Source organism: Coregonus clupeaformis, unplaced genomic scaffold, assembly GCF_020615455.1.
Source record: "Coregonus clupeaformis isolate EN_2021a unplaced genomic scaffold, ASM2061545v1 scaf0093, whole genome shotgun sequence".
Classification (NCBI taxonomy): Eukaryota; Metazoa; Chordata; class Actinopteri; order Salmoniformes; family Salmonidae; genus Coregonus; species Coregonus clupeaformis.
This window is the reverse complement of record NW_025533548.1, coordinates 571,039-585,000: the sequence shown is the minus strand read 5'-3', so window position 1 is coordinate 585,000 and position 13,962 is coordinate 571,039. Positions and strand designations below refer to the sequence as shown.

General features: G+C 42.6%; 1 protein-coding gene across 1 annotated transcript in view; it reads right to left on the bottom strand.

The window, feature by feature from the left end:
* The window catches only part of LOC121570335 (myosin-11-like), a 69,142-nt gene that overhangs the window by 32,360 nt on the left and 22,820 nt on the right, over window positions 1-13,962 (bottom strand). The window contains exons 12-24 of the mRNA XM_045213238.1: window positions 12,298-12,416; window positions 7,385-7,537; window positions 6,042-6,215; window positions 5,744-5,917; window positions 4,159-4,273; window positions 3,600-3,793; window positions 3,355-3,476; window positions 3,092-3,161; window positions 2,692-2,852; window positions 2,437-2,545; window positions 2,137-2,268; window positions 892-1,098; window positions 58-195 (exon numbers count right to left, since the gene is read on the bottom strand). Of these exons, the coding sequence (XP_045069173.1) occupies window positions 58-195; window positions 892-1,098; window positions 2,137-2,268; window positions 2,437-2,545; window positions 2,692-2,852; window positions 3,092-3,161; window positions 3,355-3,476; window positions 3,600-3,793; window positions 4,159-4,273; window positions 5,744-5,917; window positions 6,042-6,215; window positions 7,385-7,537; window positions 12,298-12,416 (1,868 nt within the window). The remainder of the gene's footprint in view (window positions 1-57; window positions 196-891; window positions 1,099-2,136; window positions 2,269-2,436; window positions 2,546-2,691; window positions 2,853-3,091; window positions 3,162-3,354; window positions 3,477-3,599; window positions 3,794-4,158; window positions 4,274-5,743; window positions 5,918-6,041; window positions 6,216-7,384; window positions 7,538-12,297; window positions 12,417-13,962) is intronic.

Below are 13,962 nucleotides of genomic sequence, written 5' to 3'. Positions count from 1 at the left end.
ATGGGTGGATGGATGGGTGAATGGTGTTTATTGGCACAGGGGTGGAGAAAAATGTACCTTGAGTAGTTTGTTATTCTGGTCTTCCATGATGAGAACATCCTCCTCCAGTTTCTTGACCTTCCCCTCAACAGTCACCTTCTCCAGCTGCAACTTCTGACGAGAGTCCTCTTCCTCCGACAGCTGGGCCTCCATGGCCTAATATACACAGGGAAGAAAGGGATGGAGAGAGGAAGAGAAACGAGGGAGAGAGGGGGAGGGAGGGAGGCGAGAGAAATAGGAGAAGAGTTTGTGAGTGTTTGTGTGTGTGTGTTTTCTGTTCCCAAAATTTATGTTTTAATAAAGATAATACAATCACAATGTTTCAACCCACATGGTCTTTGTCACTTCACATGACCCACAACAGGGCCTCCACATGACCCACAACAGGGCCTCCACATGACCCACAACAGGGCTTCTACATGACCCACAACAGGGCCTCCACATGACCCACAACAGGGCCTCCACATGAACCACAACAGGACCTCCGCCTGACCCACAACAGGGCCTCCACCTGACCCACAACAGGGCTTCCACCTGACCCACAACAGGGCCTCCACATGACCCACAACAGGACCTCCACATGACCCACAACAGGGTCACATGACCCACAACAGGGCCTTCCATTTATACCAGTCTATGGATAAGGACAGAGTGCAGTCAATCCACCATCCACTAACTTCAGCATTTTCTAATCAAAAACCAATGGAAGTCAATGTACCCGGTAATATCGATATTAGCATTTTATACATTTCATGCCAAAGTCTCTGAAAGGGATTGAAATTATTTTGTCTCATCACTGATATACCATAGTTGAAAAGGTAATCGCTCGGTGTCTATTTTGGATCTGCCCACCTGTAGTTGCTGCTGCATGTCTTTCCTCTCCTGCTGCAGCTGTGTGGCTCTCTCCTCCTCCTCCTCCAGCCGCACCTCCATCTCATGGAGCACCTCCTCCAGCTCCTGCTTCTTGGCCTCCAGACGAACCCTCATCTCCTCTGCCTCAGCATATAACTCTGTCTCCGCCTGAAGCTTCTGCTCCAGTTTAGCTCGCTCCTCTACTACCTAGAGAGAGAGAGAGAGAGAGAGAGAGAGAGAGAGAGAGAGAGAGAGAGCATGAGAGAAAGACAGAGCATGAGAGAAAGAGAGAGCATGAGAGAGAGAGAGAGAGAAAGAGAGAGAGCATGAGAGAAAGAGAGAGCATGAGAGAAAGAGAGAGCATGAGAGAAAGAGAGAGAGAGCTTGAGAGAAAGAGAGAGAGAGCTTGAGAGAAAGAGAGAGAGAGAATGAGAGAGAGAGAGAGAGAAAGAGAGAGAGCATGAGAGAAAGAGAGAGCATGAGAGAAAGAGAGAGAGAGAGAGGGAGAGAGAGAGAGGGAGAGAGAGAGAGAGAGAGAAAGAGAGGGAGAGAGAGAGAGAGAGGGAGAGAGAGAGAAAGAGGGAGAGCGAGAGAGAGAGAGAGAGAGAGAGAGAGAGCGTGAGAGAAAGAGAGAGAGAGAGAGCGTGAGAGAAAGAGAGAGAGAGAGAGCGTGAGAGAAAGAGAGAGAGAGAGAGAGAGAGACAGTGAGTGTGTGTGTGTGAACCCTCATCATCTCTGCCTCCACGTACAGCCCTGTCTCTGCCTAAAGCTTCTCCTGGAGCTTAGTCCACTCCTCTACCAACTACAGTAGATACACACAGAGTGCACAGAGAGAGAGTGTGTGCATGTGTGTGTATGTGCGTGCGTCTCACCTGTGTGTGTGTGTCTCTGCCTCACCTGTGTGTGTGTGTGTCTGCTAGCTCCCCTACCTCTACGGAAGCACAGTTCCCACTCAGCCCAGTCAAAGCTATTTGCTGCTCTGGCACCCCAATGGTGGAACAAGCTCCCCCACGACGCCAGGACAGCGGAGTTACTGACCACCTTCCGGAGACACTTGAAACCCTACCTCTTTAAGGAATACCTGGAATAGTATAAAGTAATCCTTCCCCCCTATAAAAAAAAAAAAAAGTGGTTGTCCCACTGGCTATCATAAGTTGAATGCACCAATTTGTAAGTCGCTCTGGATAAGAGCGTCTGCTAAATTATGTAAATGTAAATGTGTGTGTGTATGTCTCCCCATCTCACCTGTGTGTGTTTCTGGGAGATCTCCTTCAGTTCCGCCTGGCTCTTCTGAGCCAGATCCTTGGCAGACTTCAGCTCCTCCTCCTTCTGACCCATTTCCTCTTCCTGTCGCGTCACCTGGAGGAGGGGCTTCACCTGCGGGACGACCAATCAAAGTTTACATAAGAGATAATATCAAAACAAATCAACCAATCAAAACTATGATATACTCAAAAAGTGATGGATGTAGCAGAACTTCAACATCACTGGATAGGAGAGATACCCAGTCCGAAATCAAACACCTGTGTGTGTGTGAATGTGTACCTTGGTGAAGAGTCTCCACCACTGCCAGTTCTTCAGGACCAGGTAGACGGCACAGTTCCTCTGAATCACCTTCATAGCAGTCAGCTGGGCCTGACGCTTGCTAAACGCTCTGTGGAGAGAACACACATCAGAGTGTCTGCTATCGTGCTTTAGTGGGCGCGACTGGTAACGCTACTTCATGGCTGAAAAATGTGCTGATGTGTTCAGAGGGTCCCTGGTTGGAGCCCAGGCTGGAAGCAACACTGTTCCACTAACTTGCGTGCGAGGAAGCTCCTAGCGTGGGCCTGGAAGGCAATGATGACCACAGTCAGTTTAATGTCCCTCTCCTCCTCCAGCTGGGCTAACACTCCTGTTCTGAAGAACATCTTACTCTGACCGATACGGAACAGATTAGGATCCAGGTCTAGGTGTTTCATCTACAGAGGAAGTGAGAGCAGCATTCAATAACACCTTTATCATGACACCTTTCAAAACAAAGGTCCCTTCAGAATACATCTTTACTTATCCATAACTAAGGTAGGAACATTTGTCGTATTTAGTTCATTGCTCAACTTTAGGTTTTCTAAAAGTGCAGGTTAAAATGTGCCAAAAGGTTTTTAGGCTCAGTGACTGTTTCAGTAAGATCAACTCAGACGTTTCAGTAATATGAAATCACCATTAGTTGACAAGCCTGTTTCCCGTCCATGAAACCCTTAGGGATGCAGTTGGCTGCTAGGATCTCATAGCTACAAGAAGAAGAAGAAGAAGAAGAAGAAGAAGAAGAAGAAGAAGAAGAAGAAGAAGAAGAAGAAGAAGAAGAAGAAGAAGAAGAAGAAGAAGAAGAAGAATGAAAAACAGAAGGAAGAATATATGTTGTTATGGGATAATTACACAGACACAATCGTGGTTCCTTAGCGCTGGGGTTAGAACGTTCCTCACCGTTGTCGGAACTCTTGGAACACGATGCGGTTGGGGAAGCCCTGTCTGCAGATCCGGATCCCTTCCAGAACCCCGTTACACCTCAACTGCTCCAGAACCAGGTTAGCATCCATCTTCCCTGCCTACACACACAGGAAGAATGGGGGGAGAGAACAGAGGTGACTCATGAGAGGAAGGAGAGGAGATTCATTGATGAAAAGTGTAGAAATAGCTGTAGGTGTTTTGGGTGGGCGATAGTATCCCACCCTCTTCTCGTGGTTGGGGATGATACAGCGTATGAAGTTGGGCTGTGTGTTGTTCAGCGTGGTCATCAGTTTGCCCAGGGATTCCTTGTAGAGCTGACCCACTGTCCTGAACATGCCCTTCTTAGACTTAGTGGCGCTGGGGGCCGAGCTCTCTGACATCTTAGTAATGGTCTCCAGACCCACCACACGGTCCACTGGAAACAGAACTATGATTATTAATGATATCTGAGAAGAAAGGCTAGGAGGAACAGGTGAGAGGCAGGGAGAAAGAGGAGGAGATGAAAGAGAGGGAGGGAGAAGAACAGATGACACACAAGAAGGAAAGAGAGTAGAATACTGATGGGAGTACAGTAAAGTGAATGGGTGGTAGACCAACACATTTCTACTGATGGGAGTACAGTAAAGTGAATGGGTGGTAGACCAACTGTGCTTGCATCCTAAATAGAACCCTATTCCCTATATAGTACACTACTTTTGACCAGAGTGCTATGGGGCCTGGTCAAAAGTAGTGCACCATATAGGGAATAGGGTGCCATTTGGGATGCATCCTGTGCCTCACCATCCTTCCAGAGGTCCTGTATGAAGGGGTTGGATGAGTTGTTGAGGAGAGCCGTCACGTTGTCATTCAGAGGGTCCATGTTCTTAGTCAGCCAGCTGGCCCCGTTGTAGTCCACCTATAACACAACCACAATACAACCACAACACAACCACAACAGAACACAACCACAACACAACCATGTTCTTAGTCAGCCAGCTGGCCCCGTTGTAGTCCACCTATAACACAACCACAATACAACCACAACACAACCACAACAGAACACAACCACAACACAACCATGTTCTTAGTCAGCCAGCTGGCCCCATTGTAGTCCACCTATAACACAACCACAATACAACCACAACACAACCACAACAGAACACAACCACAACACAACCATGTTCTTAGTCAGCCAGCTGGTCCCGTTGTAGTCCACCCATAACACAACCACAACATAACACAACCACAACACAACCACAACACAACCACAATACAACCATAACACAACCACAACATAACCACAACACAACCACAACACAACCACAACATAACACAACCACAATACAACCACAACACAACCACAACATAACGACAATACAACCATAACACAACCACAACCACAACACAACCACAACACAACCACAACATAACACAACCACAACACAACCATGTTCTTAGTCAGCCAGCTGGCCCGGTTGTAGTCCACCTATAACACAACCACAATACAACCACATCACAACCACAACACAACCACGACAGAACACAACCACAACACAACCATGTTCTTAGTCAGCCAGCTAGCACCGTTGTAGTCCACCTATAACACAACCACAATACAACCACAACACAACCACAACAGAACACAACCACAACACAACCATGTTCTTAGTCAGCCAGCTGGTCCCTTTGTAGTCCACCCATAACACAACCACAACATAACATAACACAACCACAACACAACCACAACACAACCACAACACAACCACAATACAACCATAACACAACCACAACATAACACAACCACAACACAACCACAACACAACCACAACATAACACAACCACAATACAACCACAACACAACCACAACATAACCACAATACAACCATAACACAACCACAACCACAACACAACCACAATATAACACAACCACAACACAACCATGTTCTTAGTCAGCCAGCTGGCCCCGTTGTAGTCCACCTATAACACAACCACAATACAACCACATCACAACCACAACACAACCACAACAGAACACAACCACAACACAACCATGTTCTTAGTCAGCCAGCTAGCACCGTTGTAGTCCACCTATAACACAACCATAACGCAACCACAACACAACCACAACCATAACACAACATAACCACAACCACAACACAACCATGATCTTAGTCAGTCAGCTAGCACCATTGTAGTCCACCTATAACACAACCATAACGCAACCACAACACAACCACAACCATAACACAACATAACCACAACCTCAACACAGCCATGATCTTAATCAGCCAGCTAGCACCATTGTAGTCCACCTACATATCATCTCATCTCACCCTGCCGGCGTAGTGGAGAACTCTTCTGACAGAAACATATAATCTCATCTCACCCTGCCGGCGTAGTGGAGAACAGAGAAGGTAGTCTTGTCTTTGAGTGATTTGGGTTTGGAGAACTTGCAGTGGGACGTGTGTGTGTTCATCAGCTTCTCAACGAAGGACAGGTCGGTGGCTTTAGGGAACCAGCACTCCTCATCTAACAGAGCCAAGATACCTGGAGGGTTGTTCTAGAAGGGGGGGGGGGGTGTAGCTTTAGGGAACCAGCACTCATCCATGTGTGCATTGATGTAGGTCCAGTGTGTATGTGTGCATGTGTGTGTCTCCGTCTCTGTGTGTGTGTGTGTGTGTTACCGGTCTCTCGATGAGCTCTATGCAGGGCTGCAGGTCCAGGCCGAAGTCTATGAAGGCCCAGTCGATCCCCTCTCTCTTGTACTCCTCCTGCTCCAGGATGAACATGGTGTGGTTGAACAGCTGCTGCAGACGCTCGTTGGTGTAGTTGATGCACAGCTGCTCAAACGAGTTGTCCTGAGGAGAAGGATAAGTTACATAGTGGTTAACACAGAGCTACAGTATCGTGGTAGTTCCTGAGGAGAAGTTACATAGTGGTTAACACAGAGCTACAGTATCGTGTTAGTTCGTGAGGAGAAGTTACAAAGTGGTTAACACAGAGCTATAGTACCGTGTTAGTTCCTGAGGAGAAGTTACATAGTGGTTAACACAGAGCTACAGTATCGTGGTAGTTCCTGAGGAGAAGTTACATAGTGGTTAACACAGAGCTACAGTACCGTGTTAGTTCCTGAGGAGAAGTTACATAGTGGTTAACACAGAGCTACAGTATCGTGTTAGTTCCTGAGGAGAAGTTACATTTTACATTTTAGTCATTTAGCAGACGCTCTTATCCAGAGCGACTTACAGTTAGTGAGTGCAGTTAACACAGAGCTACAGTACCGTGTTAGTTCCTGAGGAGAAGTTACATAGTGGTTAACACAGAGCTACAGTACCGTGTTAGTTCCTGAGGAGAAGTTACATAGTGGTTAACACAGAGCTACAGTACCATGTTAGTTCCTGAGGAGAAGTTACATAGTGGTTAACACAGAGCTACAGTACCGTGTTAGTTCCTGAGGAGAAGTTACATAGTGGTTAAGACAGAGCTATAGTATCGTGGTAGTTCCTGAGGAGAAGTTACATAGTGGTTAACACAGAGCTACAGTATCGTGGTAGTTCCTGAGGAGAAGTTACATAGTGGTTAACACAGAGCTACAGTATCGTGTTAGTTCCTGAGGAGAAGTTACATAGTGGTTAACACAGAGCTACAGTACCGTGTTAGTTCCTGAGGAGAAGTTACATAGTGGTTAACACAGAGCTACAGTATCGTGGTAGTTCCTGAGGAGGGGAGAGGGGAGAGATATGGATGTGAACATAGAGGTACTGCTCATGTCACAGTACTGTACATCAGGTCTGCGTCCCAAATGGTAACCTATTCCCTATTTAGTGCACTACTTTTAATTGTGGGATAATAATAATCATAGCAGGAAACATACAGGGGGAAATGTCCTTTTTGGGAGGCAGATGGGGCTCCCGAATCGCTACATCTACCCATTTTAAATTGTTTAAATTTGAGTAATTTAGCAGATGCTATTATCCAGAGATTATCCTTTCTCTGTCAACTTAAAGATGATGCTCCTCAGTCTCACCTCAAAGATTTCGAAGCCAGCGATGTCTAGAATCCCCAGGAATGACGCTCCTTTACGTTTGGCCTTATCCAGAGTCTTATTCACCCTCGCTAGGATCCATCTGAACAACCGCTCATACATGGCCTTCGCCAGGGCCTCGATGGCAAAGTCAGCCTGGGGGAGAGGGAGAGAGAGAGGAGGAGGAGAGAGAGAGAGAGAGAGAGAGACAGAGAGAGAGAGAGAGAGAGAGAGAGAGAGAGGAGGGGGGGAGAGAGAGAGAGAGAGAATAGAGAGAGGGGGAGAGAGCGAGAGAGAGGGTGAGAGGGGAGAGAGAAAGAGGGGGAAAGGGGGAGAGAGAGAGCGAGAGAGAGAGAGAGAGAAAGACAGAGAGGGGGAGAGTGAGAAAGAGGGAGAGAGAGAGAGAGGGAGAGAGAGAGGGGAAAGAGAGAGAGAAGAGAGAGAGAGAGAGAGAGAGAGAGAGAGAGAGAGAGAGAGAGATAGAGAATGTACTATAACTATTTATACTTCATACATTATATGATGCCAGGTCTCTGTAGAAAATAAGATTAAACTTTTAACTGAACATGTGAGAGGAAGGTATTGTACAATTAAGTTGAATCTAGAGTAGAATAGAGTAGAGTTGAATAGAATAGAGTAGAATATAATAAAGTAGAATAGAGTAGAGCAGAGTTGAATAGAGTAGAATAGAGTAGAGTTGAATATAATATAATAGAGTAGAATAGAAAAGAAAAGAGTAGAATAGTGTAGAGTATCATTGAATAGAGTAGAGCAGAGTTGAACAGAGTAGAGTAGAATAGAGTAGAGTTGAATATAATATAATAGAGTAGAATAGAAAAGAGTAGAATAGAGTAGAGTTGAATAAAGTAGAATAGAGTAGAATAGAATAAAGTAAAGTTGAATAGAGTAGAGTAGAGTAGAATAGAGTAGAGTAGAGTAGAGTAGAGTAGAGTAGAGTAGAGTAGAACAGAACAGAATAGAGTAGAGTAGAGTAGAATAGAGTAGAGTAGAATAGAGGAGAATAGAGTAGAGTAAAATAGAATAGAGTAGAAGAGAATAGAGTAGAGTAGAGTAGAGTAGAGTAGAATAGAATAGAGTAGAGTAGAGTAGAATATAATAGAGTCGAGTAGAGTAGAATAGAGTAGAACAGATTAGAATAGAATATAGTAGAATAGAATAGAGTAGAATAGAGTAGAATAGAATAGAGTAGAGTAGAGTAGAGTAGAGTAGAGTAGAGTAGAGTAGATTAGAGTAGAGTAGAGTAGAGTAGAGTAGATTAGAGTAGAATAGAGTAGAGTAGAGTAGAATTGAGTAGAACAGAATAGAGTATAGTAGAGTAGAATAGAGTAGAGTAGAGTAGAGTAGAATAGACTAGACTAGAGTAGAGTAGACTAGTCTCCCGAGTGGCGCAGTGGTCTAAGGCACTGCATCGCAGTGCTAGCTGTGCCACTAGAGATCCTGGTTCGAATCCAGGCTCTGTCGTAGCCGGCCGCGACCGGGAGACCCATGGGGCGGCGCACAATTGGCTCAGCGTCGTCCAGGGTAGGGGAGGGAATGGCTGGCAGGTAGGTAGCTCAGTTGGTAGAGCATGGCGTTTGCAACGCCAGGGTTGTGGGTTCGATTCCCACGGGGGGCCAGTATAAAAAAAAAAAAAAAAAAAAATTCTAAAAAATTACAATGTATGCACTCACTAACTGTAAGTCGCTCTGGATAAGAGCGTCTGCTAAATGACTAAAATGTAAATGTAGAGTAGAGTAGAGTAGAGTAGAATAGAATAGAGTAGAGTAGAGTAGAATAGTGTAGAATAGTGTAGAGTAGAGTAGAGTAGAGTAGAGTAGAATAGTGTAGAGTAGAATAGAGTAGAACAGAGTAGAATAGAACATAATAGAGTAGAATAGAGTAGAGTAGAATACAATAGAATAGAATAGAGTAGAATACAATAGAGTAGAACACAGTAGAATAGAGTAGAATACAATAGAGTAGAATAGAGTAGAATAGAGTAGAGTAGGGTTGAATAGAATAGAGTAGAATAGAATAGAGTAGAATATGGTAGTGTAGAGTTGGATAGAATAGAATAGAGTAGAATAGAGTAGAACAGAAAATAACAGAATAGAGTAGAACAGAATAGAGTAGAATAGAATACAGTAGAATAGAGTAGAGTTGAATAGAGTCGAATAGTGTAGAGTTGAATAGAATACAGTAGAATATAATAGAACAGAACAGGATAGAATAGAATGAACTAGAATAGAACAGAATAGCGTAGAATAAAATAGAGTAGAATACAGTAGAATAGAGTAGAATAGAATATAGCAGAGTAGAGTAGAATAGAAAAGAGAAGAATATAGTTGAATAGAACCGAGTAGAATAGAATAGGGTAGATTAGAGTAGTGTAGAGTTGAATAGAAAGAATAGAGTAGAACATGATAGAATAGAGTAGAGTAGAGTTGAATAGAGTAGAACAGAATAGAGTAGAACAGAGTAGAATATAATATAATAGAGTAGAGTTGAATATAATAGAGCAGAATAGAGTAGAGTTGAATAGAATAGAGTAGTATAGAGTAGAATGGAATAGAGTTGAATAGAACAGAATAGAGAAGAGTAGAATACAATATAATAGAATATAGTAGAATACAATAGAGTAGAACACAGTAGAATAGATTAGAATACAATAGAGTAGAATGGAGTAGAATAGAGTAGAGTAGGTTTGAATAGAATAGAGTAGAATAGAATAGAGTAGAATTTAATTTAATAAAGTAGAATCGAGTAGAGTAGAATAGAGTTGAATAGAATAGAGTAGAATATAATAGAACAGAATAGGGTTGAATATAATAAAGTAGAATAGAACAGAATAGAGTAGAATATACACTACAGGTCAAACGTTTTAGAACACTTACTCATTCAAGGGTTTTTCTTTATTTTTTACTATTTTCTACATTGTAGAATAATAGTGAAGACATCAATATGGAATCATGTAGTAACCAAAAAAGTGTTAAACAAATCAAAACATATTTTATATTTGAGATTCTTCAAATAGCCACCCTTTGCCTTGATGACAGCTTTGCACACTCTTGGTATTCTCTCAACCAGCTTCACCTGGAATGCTTTTCCAACAGTCTTGAAGGAGTTCCCACATATGCTGAGCACTTGTTGTCTGCTTTTCCTTCACTCTGTGGTCCAACTCATCCCAATCCATCTCAATTGGGTTGAGGTCAGGGGATTGTGGAGGCCAGGTCATCTGATGCAGCACTCCATCACTCTCCTTCTTGGTAAAATAGCCCTTACACAGCCTGGAGGTGTGTTGGGTCATTGTCCTGTTGAAAAACAAATGATTGTCCCACTAAGCCCAAACCAGATGGGATGGCGTATCGCTGCAGAATGCTGTGGTAGCCATGCTGATTAAGTGTGCCTTGAATTCTAAATAAATCACAGACAGTGTCACCAGCAAAGCACCCCCACACCATAACACCTCCTCCTCCATGCTTTACGGTGGGAAATACAAATGCGGAGATCATCCGTTCACCCACACCGTGTCTCACAAAGACACGGCGGTTGGAACCAAAAATCACAAATTTGGACACACTGGTCTAATGTCCATTGCTCGTGTTTCTTGGCCCAAGTAAGTCTCTTCTTCTTATTGGTGTCCTTTAGTAGTGGTTTCTTTGCAGAAATTCGACCATGAAGGCCTGAGTCACACAGTCTCCTCTGAACAGTTGATGTTGAGATGTGTCTGTTACTTGAACTCTGTGAAGCATTTATATTGACTGACCTTCATGTCTTAAAGTAATGATGGACTGTCATTTCTCTTTGCTTATTTGAGCTGTTTTTGCCATAATGTGGACTTGGTCTTTTACCAAATAGGGCTATCTTCTGTATACCCCCCCACCTTGTCACAACACAACTGATTGGCTCAAACGGATTAAGAAGGAAAGAAATTCCACAAATTAACTTTTAAGAAGGCACACCTGTTAATTGAAATGCATTCCAGGTGACTACCTCATGAAGCTGGTTGAGAGAATGCCAAGAGTGTGCAAAGCTGTCATCAAGGCAAAGGGTGGCTATTTGAAGAATCTCAAATATAAAATATATTTTGATTTGTTTAACACTTTTTTGGTTACTACATGATATGTGTTATTTCATAGTTTTGATGTCTTCACTATTATTGTACAATGTAGAAAATAGTAAAAATAAAGAAAAACCCTTGAATGAGTAGGTGTTCTAAAACTTTTGACCGGTAGTGTAGTAGAATATAGTAGAATAGAGTAGAATATAATAATAATAATAATATGCCATTAGATCCCGGGGATCGAAAATATAGTCGAATATAGTAGAATAGAATAGAGTAAAGTAGAATAGAATAGAGTAGAATATGGTAGATTAGAGTAGTGTAGAGTTGGATAGAATAGAATAGAGTAGAATAGAGTAGAACAGAAAATAACAGAATAGAGTAGAACAGAATAGAGTAGAATAGAATACAGTAGAATAGAGTAGAGTTGAATAGAGTCGAATAGTGTAGAGTTGAATAGAATACAGTAGAATATAATAGAACAGAACAGGATAGAATAGAATGAACTAGAATAGAACAGAATAGCGTAGAATAAAATAGAGTAGAATACAGTAGAATAGAGTAGAATAGAATATAGCAGAGTAGAGTAGAATAGAAAAGAGAAGAATATAGTGGAGTAGAATAGAGTATAATATAATAAAGTAAAATAGAATAGAACATAATAGAGTAAAATAGAATAGAGTAGAGTAGAGTAGAGTAGAGTCGAGTAGAATATAATAGAATAGAGTAGAATAGAACATAATAGGGTATAATAGAATAGAGTAGAATATAATACAGTAGAATACAGTAGAATAGAACAGAGTAGAATAGAGTAGAATAGAATAGAGTAGAAGATAACATAATAGAAGAGTACCTGTTCCTTGGTCTGAGCCTTCTGTACCACCTCTCTGCCCACCTTGATGCGGGGGGTGAGGACGGCACGGGTGAAGTCTGTCACGTTGATACCCTGCAGGTGGCATACTTTCTGAGCCGCTGGAGAGAGAGATAGAGAAGAGAGGGGGAGGAAGGGAGGATAGACAGAGAGAGGGGGAGGGAGAGAAGAGAAGAGAAGAGAAGAGAAGAGAAGAGAAGAGAAGAGAAGAGAAGAGAAGAGAAGAGAAGAGAAGAGAAGAGAAGAGAAGAGAAGAGAAGAGAAGAGAAGAGAAGAGAAGAGAAGAGAAGAGAAGAGAAGAGAAGAGAAGAGAAGAGAAGAGAAGAGAAGAGAAAGATTTGTCATACTGTATGTTACCTGTTCTTTAGTGGTATGTTACCTGTTGTCTTCTCACCTGTGTTAGTGGTATGTTACCTGTTGTCTTTCTCACCTGTGTTAGTGGTATGTTACCTGTTGTCTTTCTCACCTGTGTTAGTGGTATGTTACCTGTTGTCTTCTCATCTGTGTTAGTGGTATGTTACCTGTTGTCTTTCTCACCTGTGTTAGTGGTATTTACCTGTTGTCTTTCTTACCTGTGTTAGTGGTATGTTACCTGTTGTCTTCTCACCTGTGTTAGTGGTATGTTACCTGTTTTCTTTCTCACCTGTGTTAGTGGTATGTTACCTGTTGTCTTTCTCACCTGTGTTAGTGGTATGTTACCTGTTGTCTTCTCACCTGTGTTAGTGGTATGTTACCTGTTGTCTTTCTCACCTGTGTTAGTGGTATGTTACCTGTTGTCTTATCACCTGTGTTAGTGGTATGTTACCTGTTGTCTTTCTTACCTGTGTTAGTGGTATGTTACCTGTTGTCTTTCTCACCTGTGTTAGTGCTATTGATATGATGTTTTTATGGTATAGTGATGTCATGCCATAGTATTGTGAGGACAGTGAAAGAGTTAAGAGATGAGTGGTTTGGGGCCATGAAGTCTACATTCCATTATGTCAAGGTAGATTAGTGATGTTTAGGATAGCATGAGTGATGTTTAGAATAGTGACTTGGGGTAAAGAGTGATGAACATCAAAGGCAGGGAGTGCCCATGGAGACTTGCCAGATGTATGCCAGGAAGATGGTAATAAAGGCTATATAAGATAGAGTGTCTTCTTTGTTAAGTTAGTTCAACTGACGAAGGGCAAAGCCATGTCCGTTTGTTAGATGAACCCACGAGCTCGTGATTCAATAAATACTTGGTATGAAATCTCCACAGAATGTATAAGTATATCCTTGCATCCTTGATTCTTTGATACCTGAGAAACTCATCATAACAGCTATGTTAGCTGTTGTCTTTCTTACCTGTGTTAGTGGTATGTTACCTGTTGTCTTCTCACCTGTGTTAGTGGTATGTTACCTGTTGTCTTCTCACCTGTGTTAGTGGCATGTTACCTGTGGCTTTCTTACCTGTGTTAGTGGTATGTTACCTGTTGTCTTCTCACCTGTGTTAGTGGTATGTTACCTGTTGTCTTTCTTACCTGTGTTAGTGGTATGTTACCTGTTGTCTTCTCACCTGTGTTAGTGGTATGTTACCTGTTGTCTTCTCACCTGTGTTAGTGGCATGTTACCTGTGGCTTTCTTACCTGTGTTAGTGGTATGTTACCTGTTGTCTTCTCACCT